Source organism: Eufriesea mexicana, unplaced genomic scaffold (assembly GCF_001483705.2).
Source record: "Eufriesea mexicana isolate 0111107269 unplaced genomic scaffold, ASM148370v2 scaffold2497, whole genome shotgun sequence".
Lineage (NCBI taxonomy): Eukaryota > Metazoa > Arthropoda > Insecta > Hymenoptera > Apidae > Eufriesea > Eufriesea mexicana.
The window spans coordinates 302,146-319,492 of record NW_016910563.1 but is presented as its reverse complement, the minus strand read 5'-3'; the positions used below and the strand labels follow the sequence as shown (position 1 = coordinate 319,492).

The following is a 17,347-nucleotide window of genomic DNA, read 5'->3' as shown; positions in this document are numbered from 1 at the left end:
CCCACTCTCGGTCCTGTCAACCACCAATGGGAAAACCGATTTCCCTTTGGAAACCATGGGCTCCGAAAGATCGTGCATCGCACAAGTTAGTTAGGTCAGTACCAGTCAGTCAGCAAATAACATTCGAAGGTTTCAGAAGAGTTATCCGGAACTACTACATAAAATACAGTCCACTATAAACACAACGTTCCTCAAGAAATTTGATTCGTCATTAACCGTCGCCAATTGCGGACGACCTATTGACGATATACAGATGTAATGAGTAGATAAGGATTGCCCCATCTTAACGTCGGCTGATGACAATGGTGTATTTAAGATCGGGTTCGACTCGAATGTTTGGCGCGGAAAAGACAATTGATGGCGGCGGGTCCTTTTGTGGGAATGTCTGTAGAATGATTGAGACAGAAAGCATGTGTGTGGAATGAGATAGATCTGGCTTTAAATAGGGATGCAAGGGCGCGAGGCACATAGATGGTATGTAGTCGAGAATAGAGAATTGAGAAGAATCTAGTGCAATATGTTAACACGTTCCCTGCCAGACCGTTTTTTAAAGACTCCGTTCAGGAAATTTGCATTATTTCACATTACAATGATTAAAATAGTGCAAAAATCGTAATTATCAAGGAAAAGGTGTATAGTTTAAAATGCATAACACAATAAACCAATAAATTTATTTTTCTAGGAATTAGTTTAACAAATACTTGGCTGAACATTACCAAGCAAGTTGCATCCTCACATATAATTTTTGTATCATGCCTATATTAGTTTAAAATAAAACATTTTAATTGAAATCAAGTTTGTATACAATTACAAAGGGATGTGACGGTTTAACTTTGTTAAAACATGGCAAACATAAGTGTGCTTTATCCACACAACTATCGCAGAATGTTGCAACTTTTACAGTACAGTTTTTTGGCGATTGGGAACCTAAATTCTTAACATTTTTTTCGTAACAAATTTTGCAGTTAAACAAGTTGCGTTAAAGAAATTGATCATCACGTATACGCCCCACGATCAAATAAACGCATTAGCAATAGTATTAAGATACCCATAATTGACTGCATAATGAATTTTTAAAAAATTCTTCATTTTACAATGATAATACCAAATGGCTTGAACGGAAAGTTCGGCGTGGGGCATATGCGCCCCACGCGGCAGGGAACGTGTTAATAAACCTGTTTTATTATTAAAAAAAAAAAAAAAGAAATTCCTTTATCAACTTTTTTCGCGTAACATCAGATGCGGAAAGCGAAGGTTCCTCGTATATATTTTCGACTCCGGCGCGACAGCGAGGATTCCGGGTCAATGGAGGCCTGGTTTATGTCTTTAAGAGACACGAAAAATACATTAAACGCGATTATACAACTCACCTTATCTGTTGTAAATAATATTTCAACATAAATGCATCGCATAATAAAATATTCATGTTGGCGTCATGGGCAAACCACGTAAAATGCGTGTGGCAGTCAACGTGTTAATAAAGTCTTACTCAGGAAACGTAGTGCTCTGTGCACTAAAAACCTCTCGTCCTCTACCTTCATTCTTATTATTCGATTATTATTTCGTACTCTATGATTATCACTTACGCTTCCGTCAGAAGTTTCGCACTGCTGTTCGTGATAGCTTGCACTGTGTGATTATGTAGAAACAAATAAAAGAATGTTGTTAGCGTCATAGGTACAAGTAGCGTTAGTCTCTTCGATTCCTCCCATCATTTCAGACAGCTGCACGTATAATCGGATACCACGTATCGATCAATCGATCAGCGAGCTTATCGTTTCGAGAAGATTCTCGATCAAGATTATACTTACGCGATAAATGTTTATGCTCAAAGCAGCGACCCCCAGTGTCACCAGAAGGAAGTACGTAAATGCAAGGTTGTTTGCCACACTTTTGCAAACGCTTGAAAAGGAAGTACGAGTGAAATGTAGGAAGCGAAAATTCTGCAAAATGCATGCGATAAATTTAAGGAGAACAGAAAGATCGTACCGACTGTAACGTTCGTATGTGCATTTTCGCAGCTTGGACCAATTTTTCGTGCACTGCTTTGCCTTTTGCCTGGTTCGAAACGTTCAGACCTTTGTCGCGAAAGCTATTTCGTAAGCGATAACTGTGAAAAAAGGTAGTATAATAGGTAGACTGCAATAGAATTATAGTCAATGGAGATTATCTTAATTTATTTCCGAGGTTATCATCGAGGATAAATTATCGTCGTATTTTTGATAAAATAATTAAAAAATCTGGTAGAATTGTTTTTAATTATAGACAAAGATTAATTACAAATTAAATAAAATTCGTACTCGTGAAGATAATAAATAATTATCAGTAATATTATTTCTTACCAAATCACCTCAAACAATCCGACTACGTGGAAAAAGTATATGATTGTTAATGTTGCAGTTCCTGAAAGGCACATTGATGCCAAAAGAAAAAATAAACCCTGCAGTAATAAGAAAAAGTAAGAGTTTCCGCTGTTAAAAGTGATATATTCCAAGGTTAGGTAATAATTTGCAGACAATTCGCAAATATTCATGTTCGAGGACCTTGTCATTGCCAGGTATATATAAGAGAGTGACGCTAGATGAACGAATGCTGCAACGATATGAAGGGTACAGTTGAGCAAAATAAATTGCCTTCGATATGAATGGTTGCGAAATAACGCGAAAGAAATAAATTGAAAGAAATACTTGGCGCAATAGCACGGAATGCAGACTCTTACACGCGAAACTTATAGCCAAGAATTTTCCTTTGTCGGCGTATTTTAAAATTATCTGCTGCTCGTCTTCGTTATTCAAAGCTCGACAGTTATGTCGCATACTTTTTATCACTATTTTTGTCTGCAAATTCGAGAACATCGAAGATAAAGTAAATCTTACCTCACAGTTCAAGCGTTTATTCTGCTCGACTTACGTTATTAATATTGCACCAAAACCCGATGTATTTCAGTAAAAAGATCGATATTACTATAAAGTATGATATAGCGTTTGTGAGAATAATCCGGTAGCATTCCGTAGAACGCAGAAAACATGCTGCCAGCTATAATAATCGATAACTAAAATCTCCACTTGGAATTGTGTAATAAAATATTTGTTGGCTCTTAAAAACCTTTTCACGACTGATTCGATCGATTTCAAATTTCGACTAGATAATTGCTTTCGTATTCAAATTGCATGGGACAGATGAAAATAAATAACATCTCGAATATTTGCGGAACTATGAGAGACTATCTTTGCGACTCTAAGCTATTCGGTGCGAAGGATTTATTATCGATACGTTGAAATAAAAAATATATCGAATAAAAGTTCCGAGTTCCAAAAATATCCGAAGTAACTTTCATCACTCCACGCTTCATATTAACGCTACATATGTGACATTTATTTCGTTCGCGTAAAATAAAAGGCAACGCCATGCGACGCCATTGTTCATTTACAATTCGCGAAAAAACGTAATACTGCATCGCGTCACTGACAATTCTCGAGAAGGTGTCACTATTGATAAAATAAAAATACCGTACAAGCAACACCATAAACAGGACCATGATCGCCATACAGATCAGTCTCTTCAAGTATCTTAACCACGTATCATCGTATGGCTACAGTCCGATCGGCCACAAGAAAATTTTACTCAGCCTATAGCGAGGATGTTCCAGATCATCCATGGTCCCACGGAAGCTAGAACTCGACTGCGTTGGATAGACAGCCAAAGAAAGCAACCCTCTCCGAGGGGTATCATCCCCGCGTATTAATTCCGTTTACTTTCCTTGCGCGAGTCGTTTGAAAGATTAATGAACATTAATGAAACCCGATGCAACAGGGAAACGAAACTCGAGGGAAAGCATAAATTGCTAGCTTTTAGCCGCGGTAATTGCAACCGTGTATTAATCGATCGGTCCGTGACTTCTACAATGTTTCAGCCTAAGAGCAGAGGGGTAGTAGCTGGTCAAGTCGCTCGTGAGAACGCACCCCCTGTTCGTTTCTAGAAAGCAATCGTGTTTCCACGCTTGGACGCGCTCAAGACGGGAAAACACCGATGTGCACCTTCCCAGTGTTATGGAAATTTAATGCCGTCAATTTCCTACCCGTGTCCCCCTGTTTTACGCGTGATCCCCACCGAGGTACTTTATTTGTTCATCCTCGTTTCAACGTGCAACAAGTTGCTCCCTATTCTAGCGACCGGTGCGTAGAGTTCCGTGCAAACGACGTGCAAACGAAGATCAGTGAAAGATTAATGACCGCCTCGAAGATTGAACGGATTATTCACTCAGCCTCCATTTTTTGGCCACTCCTGAAGGATCCATTACGAGTCCGTGCTCGTGCTCGTCGATTATGTGTGCTAACTTCTTCGCCGGAGGTATGATACACAACGTTTGTAAACTCAGTCGAGTTCGAAAGTTCGAGTGCTTTAATTTCTGAAAGCGTGATATAAGATATCTAGGGGAAAAGGTGCTCGAACGCCGATCAGTGCCGTGAGATAATTATTACAAGAAAATTAGATTTAACCACTTGCGCTGGAAAGACGTGTCACGCACGTCGTAATGCCTTTGTCACAGAATTGCCAACGACGTGGTATACACGTCGTTAGGTAATTGTTACAGAAACACTGGACCATTGTGGCACATGAGTCTGTGAATTCCTTGCCATCGCAAGTGGTTAAATAACGAATTATGTTAAAATTCGAAATTAATTAACAAATATTTTCTTTTGTGCAGGTTGGTGCCAAGAATTGTGCAAATCGTCATGAACTGTCAATATTAATGACATCAATAGTGTCACTCGCAACTCCCTAGCTTAGGAGCTGGATACATCGAACCAACTACACGCAGGTGTATCAAGTATGGATGAGTTGATAATTCAGAATAGATGAAAATTCAGGGGTAAGCTGTTTATTTCACAGTTCAAATGAATTGTGCGATTCGATAGGTTCTACTAGATACTCTGAGCTGGATAACGTGACCAGCTGGTTATAAGATTGCATTTAGCGTGTTCAGTGTTGCGTTGAGTATAAGAACATGAAGTAGGAGAAGCATAAGCGAACCACCTGAAAGAGATAACTGCGGTTCAGGACTTTCTTGTCGTTGAAGTTGTTTTATTAACACGTTGAATACCATGGGGGTCACCGGTTTTAACACGTCGAGTGCTACGTCAGTCCCTAGGGACTGACAGTGAACTTTCCGTTCAGGCGGCGTCAGTCCCTAGGGACTGACAGTAGACTTTTCGTTTGGACGGTGTGGATTCTAGGGACTGACAGCGAACTTTTCGTTTGATCAACATCGGTGCGTAAGACTGGCATTGTCAAGGGTTAAATTATCAACGACAATTAATATATTGTAAAAATTTAATTCCCTCTGCTAAAGTAAATCTTTACACTTCCGTGGCTTTTCCTGACTGATCGTTTCTTCGTGATCGCCTTTTTGCCTCTCTGGCATTCCTCGCCTCATTATCTTCTGCTTATAATTTATATATTTGTGCATTGGCTGTACCATTCTCGCAGTCCAAACGACAAAGTGAAACAAAGTAATCTTCTGCTCATACTTTTCAGTATACTTGAGCGCTCGGCAACAAGTGTTCACTCGCTGCCGCCTGAAGGGAAAGTATAGCAAAATCGGCGCCGCACTCAATGTGTTAAACAAATGTAAATATTTAGAAATTTTTATTATTACCATCGTTAATTCAATGGTGACCCTCGTCGCAATTAACACTGTACCGACCGGAAGCCTATTAATCGGCTTTTGGTCGCCGATGCTTACCGATTTGGGCTTTGGGGTATGTTGCTCAGTTGCGTTAGTTGCGTTGCTTTGTAAGCTCCCACATTGTTGCGGCTCTAGGACCGCAATGTCCCAGGTGAAGTCGAGGACTGTTTTATGTCCTTAGTGTCTGTTTGTTTACAAATTTATCTGAGCATACGAAACGCACAGATACTCCCGTGCGACAGTCTGAACCGTCAAACACGTTTGACGTGACGTTAGCACGTTAACACGTCAAACGTGGTTATACGTTGTAACTTATCTATTGCAGATCATATTTCAACGTTATATGTGTCGCATAATAGAGAATTCATCGTGGTGCCAGGGCAATCCCTGTAAAACTGGCATGGCATTCAACGTGTTAAGGTAATACTTGAACCAGTTACCATCGAGAATGATTCGAAGCCGGATTTGTATAATCCTCCGAACATCGTGAACCCCATCGGTTTCGTGCTGTTTATCATTGTAACCAATAGTAATTTTCTTGCACGCACTGGTGCAAAGTACCATAGACTATCGTAACTATCGTGCGAATTATATTCGTCTTGTAAAATTATTGAAATATTATTACAGCATGATTAACCCTTTCAACGTTACCAAGTGACATACGAGTTTCGAATGATCGATTTATTCGATACTTTGCATTTTGGAATTAAAATATTAAAGTATTATAATTTTACCGTAGTATATTTAACCCTTTGCACTCGGCGATCTTTTCGTTACAGAAACATAGTAATTCGAAAACTTTTTGCCATGAAGTCGATGATATTTTCAAAACGGTAAATAATAAGTGCAAATCAACAATAAGATGTAGAATTATTTTATCTCGATATTCCACGTGTCGTTGGACAATTTTAAATTCGAGATATTAATTAATAACGATCTTTAGAATATGATTGAATGGTGACTGAGAGTCGCCTCTGAAGTGCAAAGGGTTAAGACACAAAATAATTTAGGGTTGAAAGAGTTAGATGGTGTGCATATTTTATTATAGCAATAACATACGCTTTTTGGAGAACTTCGCCAGCATTATCGACTATATCTTGCCCTATGGAGGAAATCATGTACATATAACCAAATTCACCGATTAGCATCATTATAACTCCATATATATCATTCTTCAGTAGTTTCAATGTTTGGACTGCCTATAATGTATACGATAAGTCTTGTTCTAATAATTAAAATCCCCATTTTTGGGAAAGTGAGTTTCTTCGCGCAATAACACGCATGATAGATAATAGAGGCAAATGAGACTTGCTGATATCGATGACTATGGATGATATTACGATACTACATTTCGAAAAAATATCTACTTACATAGTATGACTGAAGAGTGACATCAATCACGTATAAAAGCAACAAAATTGCATAACAAGTTCCAAAGATTTCGTTTACGGTCCTCAACAACCTTCAAGAATAACAGATACAGAAGTTTGAATAAATTGTTTCAGATGGAGCTAAGGAAACTGAGAAATTCTTGCCGAAAAGTTATGGCATAGGGCAAATACAAACTTGATGGATTGCTTTTGCAGTTTTATTGCTCTGAGTAATTTTGCAAAAATAATGGAATATCTCTCAGCTGCGTTCTGTGCTTCGCATAAGTCCATTGCATGTTCAAGGTGATAGCTATAAGATGCAAGTACTATTAAACAATTATTATACCTTTACATTATAATATATACGTACATCGTATGTATTATGTATATATGAAATATATAATTATTGAATTATTATAATCTTATATAAAACATATAAGAAATATGGAAAAGTTCTTAAGATGTGAAAAATAATTTCAATTTCTCCTAACCTGGCAATTTTAAAGAAACCACAACAACGTTGGCAGAATATTATAAGCGTAGCTTCAGTGCTAATTAAAATGATGAACGAAGAAAATGCGTAGCTATATGACTGTACTATGAAGAAAAGAAAGTACACTTTTTGGTTCAAAAAGCAGTTGTAGTCATAAGGAAGTTGAATTGCACAAGATTGATTTAATGGTGACACGATGTTCCAAATTCCAGAAAATAATGCCGTTAGAAAGAAGACAACATATGCCGGAAATAGGCATACTATAAATGGGAAAGATCTATTTAATCCAATTATATATTTCAAGGATATCATACCATATCATATTAAAGATTTCATACGAATAAATGGACGTAATTCGTATAAAATCTCTGATGTATCCTTACAAATGAGAACATTAAACAAATATTTTTCATTATCGAAACAGTGTTTCAATATCTTCTGCTCTTCGTCGTTGTCTAATGTGCTGCTGTAGATATGGATATCGTTGAAGACCTGTCTGATCTGTTACAAAATGAGTTAGAGATATGTGAGCCGTTCACTGCACAAATCGATTAATTCTACTTTTTGAAAAATCTTAAATATAAAAAGTTACGACTATACAAGTCGACAAGTGTTTTGACACTTGAATTTAAGATTTTTAAAAAGCAGGAGTTAATCGATTTGTGTAGTCAACGACTCATACAGCACCTAAAGTACATTACGCCATTAATATTTTTATTCGCGATCCTTCGAACACTTACTCTCGTCAAAGACAAACAAAATGTTCCTTGCTTCACAATCACAATTAAAGTTACCACGATAAATACTATGTCGTTCGCAATGTTATCCAATTCTAAAGATGCAGTAGCAAATGACGATACCTACGGTAGATTACGTATACATGTTTCGACACTTGGAATATTCTTTGCAAAATTGCGAATATGCATTAATTATAAAGAAAAATTACAAAAAATATATATATTATATATTAATCACATATGAGTAGAATTTAACCCTTTGCACATTCGGTGATTTTTTCGTTACAGAAAAATAGTAATTCGAATACTTTCTGCCATAAAGTCAACGATATTCTTAAAATGACAAATAAGAAATCGTATGCAAATTAAGACGTAAAATTATTTTGCTTCGATATTCCACGCATCGTGGAGTAATTGCAAATTTGATATATTAATTAACATCCATCTTTAGAATCTGATTAAATGGCGACTGAGAGACGCTTCTCGAGTGCAAAGGGTTAATAATTATTCAGAGTAATCAATTTATCTTATTATTCGTTCAAATACGAAAGTGCAATTAACGGTAAAAGTGCAATGGACGTTGCACGAGTGCATCAACTCGATATCGTGGAAGAAAGAAGAAAAATTTAAATACCTGTATAAACAAATTATTTACAAGTATCAATATGGAAGAGAATCTATAGAGTCGGTACCAGAAGCCATCGGATATGAGAAATCTGACGATTTTGTCGTGTCGAATTATCTCCATAGTCGTGCAAGAGTCGAAGAAACACTGTGACACTCGAAGAACTATAAGGGAAAATTTCCCCTCGCAATGGATACCTTGTATCACATTTTCCTTTCATTTTTGTCGCACGTTCAACCCTCTGAATTGCCTCGAGTGAGTGACGGAGGCTGTAATTTAAAAATTATCTACACACATGGTACGAAGGGGATATAATTTATTAATCGATTCACACCTGTCTTTCCACTATACATACTACCTTGCTGTGAATTTTCCGTAAATTTTAGCGGCACTTCTTTTGCATTTTCCGTAGCTATAACTTAATGACTGCATTTTACTCTGACAGTTGTTGCAGGTGGGTTGACGTGTCTCTCGTATTATTTTTTTTCATTTTAAATAACGCGAGCGCAGCTAGGGGTGGCAGACAGCGAAGCCGTCATTTATGTTCGAACCGTAGAACAGTGAAGTCGAATGTTCCTTTCGGTGCAGTGCGAAGATGTGATTCAATTAATGCGAAGAGTACTAAATTTATTTTCCGTTTAACTTAGTTTATCATTCCGAGAATATAATGAATATTTAACACGCGAAATTGAAAAAGTTGGAAAAAATTCTTTGGAAGCAAAGGTACGTAAATTTTACTCGATTTTCCTCTCTTTCCTCTCCTTTTCTATATTTGAAAAATATGTTTATTTAATTTTATATACAACATAAAAATTTAAGGTAGAATATCAATGTATTACATACTTGGGTGTGTTAATTCTCGTTCTTCTTTGAATATTGAAACTGATTACTCAAATTGAATTTTAGTGACGCTTACAGAAATCACATTTCTAAATTCTGTGGATGGCTATACAGTGAAAGGAAGAAAGATTTAAAATATGAATTTTAAAATTTAGAAAATATCGCGCATTCGATTGTGAGGTTGAAACTACGGTATTTTTAAGATATTTTTATTTTTTGGTAATATTTCGATGATATTTTCCATACATCGGAAGATATGGAAATACCATGTACTTTATGCGATTACTTCGTCACAAGATTAGTGCATACTATCAATGTCTCCTCGAGACAAATTTTAAATCTACGCAAGCGCAAATGCAACAGGTTGCAACCAGAGGCGAGTGTTCTTCAGTTCGCTGTCGAAAGCTACCCTGTGAAAACCTCGCCTCCCTTTCATTATTTCCACTCTAGCAACGTTGAACGATGTGAACGAAGTGGATTTTCAAAATCCATCTTCGAAAATTCTAAAATTTTTTCACAGATTTCTTTTATCTACGATCTAACTACAAAATTAATTCATCCTCTTGCTTATTTCTTTTCGTTATTCTTATTCCTTTCCCTATATTATTTCGGCGACATAACTACACTCATGGGAAAAATACGAAAGTATTAAACCAGTACCAAGAAATTTGACAAAAATGTGTACTTTCGTCGAATAAATTAAAAATCACGCTTCGTGCTACGCGATTGTTCTGTAATGGAGAATGGCTATGTACTGTATAATGTAGAAACACGTAACAGGGTTAGTCGGTTCTACCGTGCTGCTGCAAGTTTTAGAAGAACGTACTATATACTGCCCGACGTTTATTGTAGTTGGGAAATGTCTTTCTCAGAAGGAAACTTCGTGGTCACGACACGAGATAACGTTTTTCTTACTATATAGAGTTACACAATGGAAAGGAAGCTGCCTCGTTTACGATAATTAAAGCACATTGCACTAAATAATTGTAGTTTCTATATATATACATATAGTTTAAATAAGATCAAACAAAGAAAGAGTTTGGTTAAACAGTGATATATATTATATATATTATATATTATGTTATATTATATTGTGTTATATTGTATTAATTATAATATATTTTATAAAATATATAATATATATATAATATATATAACAACTTAAAATGACTCTAAGAGACTCTTCTCACGACTTCTTTTTCTTATTACATGCTTCACATAAAACTTCCCTTTCAAGAGGATCGTTCCTCCCTTTCCCTAATTATCCTCAAAATTACCCTCACCCCTTCAATCGGCGAAAATATTGCAGACTCATCGGTGGATTGTTCATTGACGAACATTTTCTCGATGGGCCTGACTCTTGTCATGTTCACATACTTTCACTCGTTTCTTCTTTTATTATAAGTCCCCGTCTAGCGTCTTTAGACCTACGATACTACGTGATGTATTATGTTAAAATTCCAAATTAATTAACAAATATTTTCAATTGTGCAGGTTGGTACTATAGCCTCTTTAGGCCTACGATACTACGTGATGTAATATGATAAAATTCTAAATTAATTAACAAATATTTTCATTTGTGCAGTTTGGTGCTATAGCCAAGAGTTCACAGCGGCGTGTACTACCGGTGTCTCACACTTAAATGTCACATTAATCGCAGCGTCTGCGTGAACGTGTTAAGCTTACGGTACTACATAATTGTAGAGTACTATTTTCGAAAGCGAATCGCGAATCGGCTGAATTACGCGATTGCGAATCACTCAACCGATTCTGAAGTACGCCCCTCATTTCTCCACCCTACATAATCAAACGCGTTTCTTTTACCTACTTTCATGTTAACGATTGTACACCTTCGAATTGTTCTTTAGTCATGTAAGTTGCTTCCCCTTTCTGTTAAAATTACAGGTGTAGTTTCGCTTTCAAGTTCAACAACCACGGGTACTGCTACGTCTAATGTGCGACCGAAGGACCACCCAATTGTTGGAGAATTGAGAATTCAATGGACAGAACTTGCTCGTTCTAATGGGACATGAATGCTGTCCAAGCAACTCATTGAACTGATTGATTGTTCTAAACTGACTGACAGAACCTGATTGTTCCTTGAGTCCTCTAATTAACACTGATTGACTCGACTGGGACTAACGATTGCGTCTGATGGTAAGGATCGCTTGGGTAATGTCAACTGAATAGACTACTTGTGTAAATATGTAATTGAATCCTCTTAAATTAACTGTTCCTCTTATTCTAGGAGCTTCTTAGACAAGAAACATGTTTGAAGATTGTTGGGGTAGTCCTTGTGACTATTCTCAGCAATTTTCTTCAGTTTTAACAATTGACTCTCGACTTTTTGGTCAATTAATCTTCGAATACTTTAGGTGCCTTGGTTGCCTTTTGGGTGATCCTTCAAGTATTTCTGGTTTACTAATTTATGACACATCTGTCACACCTGTCATAGTAATAATAAAAGTAGTTTATTTAACACTAGAACTACCGATATTTAATGGGTACCTAACTATAACGTGCACAGATTATAGTAATTTCAGCGATACGATGAATATGAGTGAATATATTGTAGGATGACGAAACTGGTCTTGAGACACCGAAAATTCACGAAAGAACAAGAACACGATAACACAAACTCAAAACTCGTAAACTGATTTAACTTAGGGAAATAACACCAAGATAACGAAAAACACACAAAGACTCTTTTAAAAGACTCTTTTAAAACTCTTTTTCCAACATCAAGCGACTCATGTTTATGCTGGTCACAACCGATTTCCAAGGACTCTGTTTTGGTTGTCAAGGACCACGCTTTTATGCTTTCCTTAACCTAGCTTCACCTCCTCGTAGGGGATCCACGCAACTTAATTTTGTTATATAGAATAACTTTTCGATTTGCTTCTAGAAGACATCGATCGGTTTAAAATTTGTTTTCGTTGGCAATAGCCGATTCGCGATTTCTTTTGGTATCCTACAATATTGATTACAGTTCTTTCTTAATACGAGTTGATACCAATTTTATTCTTAAAGCAGGTGTATGTGTTCGGTGATTGCAGAAAGGAAAATTCTGGGACCAGTCATTTTCACTGGGTTGGTAGTTCTAGTGTTAAGGCTCTTTCGGATTACTTAATGTTTCTAAACGGTATAACGTGACAGAAAATGTGTTAGTTGACAGAATTACTGTCATGATTCTGCTATTTGTCAAAAATAATCTCTTCTACGATTTCAGTTATTGGAAATGGAATTGCACGTTGCACATTACCGTGCAATAAGATACCGATGCTTTCATCGGTTGTGAAAGAAAATTTCATTTTTCTTGTCTCTCTTCCATAAGCTTCTTTGCGGAATTATTTACCCTGGAGTTAAACGGAATACATTACCGTGCAATAAGATATCGATGCTTTCATCAGTCGTTAAAGAAAATTTCATTTTTCTTGTGTATCTTACTTAAGCTTCTTTTCTCATGATCGTTGTTCATTACCCCAAAGATCCAAGGATCCATTGAATATACCTTGACAGCACAAACAACCCACTCTTTTGCTGCGTTCAGATACTAGTAAGATATATTTTTGTATTCGTAATGCAGCTCGGGATCGTGGAATAGAATATCTAGAAAGAGAATGATAAATCGAAGATGAAGCTTGCGAATATCATCCTGATACATTTATTAAAACACTTTCAGTGCTATGGACGCCAGTCAAAGCTATTTGCGTAGACTAAGGACGCATATATGCGTTTATTAATTTAAAACTGAATATTATAAGTATAAAATTTTCCATATTTTTCGTCATATTTATTAATTTCAAATATTTAAATTTATTAATATAACTTCGAGTTAAGATGTGCTTCGAATTTTAATGTTTTTAATCAAAATAATTAATATTCGAAGATAACTTTCTCGTATTATTTAATTTCGCGTATAGGAATTACAATTATAATTTATTTGCAATTACAATTATAACAATTTCTTGTTATATTCAATCAACGCAGTTCATATTAGCAAGAAAAGTATACCGACCTCAACGAGTATTCAGTGTTTAAAGGTTAAAATTAGGTGAATATTTCCTGTAATTTTTAAGACAAAATTATCAATGATTCTAAGAAAAATTTTTTAAAAGATAAAGTATGTGACGAATAAATGAATTATGCGATAATGTGCAATAGAATTCTGTGAAAATGAAGCAAGGAAAAGTAAAGTGTTTTCTTTGGAAATGAAGGGTATTAACGTGTCAGGGTCGTATCGATTTCCTATAAAAGGGTGCAAATGTATGTTATGGGGGAAACGTGGCAAGGCTATGGAAATCGATATTCCATTGTAACACAGAGGACACGTGGGTTTTCACCTTCCTCGCGTGCTATCCATAATCCAACATATATTCTCTAATTATTTTTTAATAATAAGAATAAAATTACGAATGCACAATTTATTGTGTATTTTAATATACACAAAATTCATAATAATTTGTACAAATATATAATAGGATATATTACCTGTATTTTTTACGAAATAATAATTTTTATAATCAATCTGATTTCAGATTTGATTGGAACTCCATCCTGCATTTTTACTCTACTTCCAAAAAGTATTCCGATCAGCTTGGTCAACGCAGAAATACTCTTTAATAGTACTCCAGTGTTATTATCAGTATCTCCGTGGGATTTATCTAAAGCTTACCACTTTGAAGACAACATTTACCAATGTGAGTACATATTACTATAATTGATAAAAATAGTATAACATTTATATTCTTTTAAAAATCATAAAGGAGAGATAAAAATACAAAACGAAAGACACAATAATTTTCTTTAATTTCTAGAAACACGTTTACAAACGTATCGTGTGAACAACACCGATGAGCAACAATAACAACTCGTTAGTTGCAAGTAGCATTAGCTTAGGCCAACGTCGTTTATCTTTCATTTCTTTTTCTTCATTTTTATAAAAGAGTTACGTTTGCGTGGAGTACAAAAGCGTAGAGTACGAAAAAACTGTGCTTAGTATCTGAAATGCGAGAATAATTTTTACGTGCGTTTGATTACATTGCGTGTTAATGCTATCGCAAAAGAAATTGCGTTACCGCGGTTAGGCCCTCGAATGACGAAATGAACAAACCATATTTGGAATACGAGCAGCTCTTTATGCTCCGTTGCAGAATAATTAAATACAGCTTCTGAGCACCAACTGGGTTTTTATACCAGTGAGTATTGTATCTACGATTTTTGATCGTATTTTTATTCTTTGTTTTCAAAAATTCGAAAGGGGGATAAAAGAGAGAACGTTAGATAAATTCTTGTTCTTTTCGTAATCTTATTTTTCCTGTTTCACTCTTCTTCCAAATTTTATTTAATTAATAATTGGTTTATTTAAAAATTGGTCGAATTAAAATTTATATTAATTAAAAATTATAGTTTGATATATAGGATATATCTTACTTACGCTTCATAGAAGATGCTTAAACTGTGATCGATTATCCTTTGCCCAAAATATGTTGAGAATACTGCATAAATAATCATGGCGAATGCAACAGACAATGATACAAGTATCATTCTTCCGTCAGCCCGCGATATTATCAATTGGTAGAACTAGCTCGATTATTTAATTAATTTTATTAATCATTCACGGTTTTATAGTGATTAAAAAAGTGATAAAAAAGTGTCATGTTTATGTATATTATATACGTTACTCACGCTAATAGCAGCAGCACCTAATGCCATGCAACCGAATACTGTTAACAGGAAGAAACTCATGTCAAACGTGTTCCACAAGATCTGCATAAATCTTCGAAAATCAAGAAAACAGCACGTGAAAAATAGTAGCAGATTTCCCTCGGCGAATGTATTAAGAAATTATTGGAGGTGTTTACCAACTACTATATTCAAGTACTATATTCGTGTAAATATCGCTGGTTTTCTCACATCGAGAATGCCTCTCGACATGCTCGTCGCTGGTATACTTCAAGTAATGGCTATCGAAGTAGAATATTTAAATAAATATCAAATTTCGATTTCCTTTTGAACCTAGAAAATGCTCAATGTGCAAGTGTTTACATTTCGTGCATTCATTTTGTTAAACAAAATTCGGACGAAAGAAAATTGAATAATTTAAAGATTAACATGCTTGACTTTGAAATTAAAAAATTATCAAACATGGTAATCTAGAAAATTTAAAAATTACAAAATTAAAATTCTTTGCACTTAAAGATTTAAGAATTAAATTAAAATATTTTCAATTTAAAAATTAACCCAACAATTAACAAATTATTCATCGAATATCATTCGTACGTGGAATTTGATCATGGCGTGTGTGCACAGGTGAAACGATAACGCATACGGATTAATTGTCATATCCATTTCTACCTCGCGATTTTGAACATCCCGCATATATGCTCCGAGAATGAGATAAAAGTCGCCTCGATGATAACGACGATTAAATTGTTGAATATGATATTCACCACTATGAGAAAATAACCGGAGCGGTACACGGTTTTCTCGAATTCGATGGAAACGACAGGCCGTTGCCAAAATCGCGTGTAATTCGCTGCCGCCATCTGCGGGATAGGCAGTAGCAGACTTATTGAAATAATGACAACGACCCACGAACAAAATAATGCTGAAATTCACGTATAACGAATGTCTTATGTGATATCGAAATTTGTACGTGATATTTCTCCGTGTTTCTTACTCGTCAGTTTGATCGTGATGAAATGCACAGACTCCGCGCATCTCTGAAGAATCTCGGTGCTTTGTTTGTCGTTTTTCAGAAATTCTTGATGGAATTCTATCTCTTCGTAGAGAGCGTGCATCTATAGCAACGATTTTAACATTAACGTCGTCTTAAAATCAGCTAAAACGTGTCAAACGTCAACTTACAATACTCATATAATTATGACAATAGGTGTATCTTATAAAAGTGACCACGTTGTAAAGAAAAATCTGCAGAAGATGCAGCACGCAGTTGAAGTTGTTTTCAATCGTACAGAACCATGTTGCCTGGAAGAATATATGCGTTTAAAGGTGCAAAATTTTCAAGTGCACTGTATAAAAGTATTCCTTATTCCTACACGAACGTAATTTCGACAGAAATTTGCTATATACTAGCACAATCATGACAGAAAATAGACACGCGTTTAGAAATATTCGTGAGCACTGTGTAAAAAAATTTCTAATTCTTACACTACCGCAATTGTGACAGGAATCCGCTCTACACTATTATCACAATCATGACAGAAAAGATACGTGCATTCAAAAATTTTCGGGTGCACCGTGTGAAAAAAATTCTTAATTCGTACATCACCACAATTGTGACAGGAATCCGCTCTACACTATCACAATCATGACAGGAAAGATACATGTATTCAAAAATTTTCCGGTGCACCGTGTGAAAAAAATTCCTAATTCGTACACCAACGCAATTGTAACAGAAATTAGCTCTACATTATCACAATTATAACAGAAAAGATACAATGTATTCAAAAATTTTCCGGTGCACCGTGTGAAAAAATTCCTCGTTCTTACACCACCGCAATTGTAACAGAAATTCGCTCTACACTATCACAATCATGACAGAAAAGATACGTGCATTCAGAAATTTTC

General features: G+C 35.6%; 1 protein-coding gene across 1 annotated transcript; it reads right to left on the bottom strand.

Annotated features, from left to right (window-relative positions):
* Nucleotides 1-6,096: 6,096 nt before the first annotated feature.
* On the bottom strand, nucleotides 6,097-11,121 carry LOC108550043 (uncharacterized). The gene is made up of 7 exons (XM_017903641.1): nucleotides 11,032-11,121; nucleotides 8,293-8,412; nucleotides 7,936-8,053; nucleotides 7,256-7,385; nucleotides 7,057-7,151; nucleotides 6,749-6,884; nucleotides 6,097-6,265 (listed from the first exon to the last, which is right to left on the bottom strand). Exons 1-7 carry the CDS (start codon nucleotides 11,119-11,121, stop codon nucleotides 6,097-6,099), a joined length of 858 nt encoding a protein of 285 aa, XP_017759130.1.
* Nucleotides 11,122-17,347: the final 6,226 nt, after the last annotated feature.

Coding starts and splice junctions, on each gene's coding strand:
- LOC108550043 (XM_017903641.1), bottom strand. CDS start 11,121: ATGACAAGAGTCAGGCCCATCGAGAAAATGTTCGTCAATGAACAATCC. Junction 7,386..7,935: donor TTTGTTTAATGTTCTCATTT/GTAAGGATACAT, acceptor ATTGTTTAATAG/TACTTGCATCTTATAGCTAT. Junction 6,885..7,056: donor TCTTCAGTCATACTATGTAA/GTAGATATTTTT, acceptor CATTATAGGCAG/TCCAAACATTGAAACTACTG.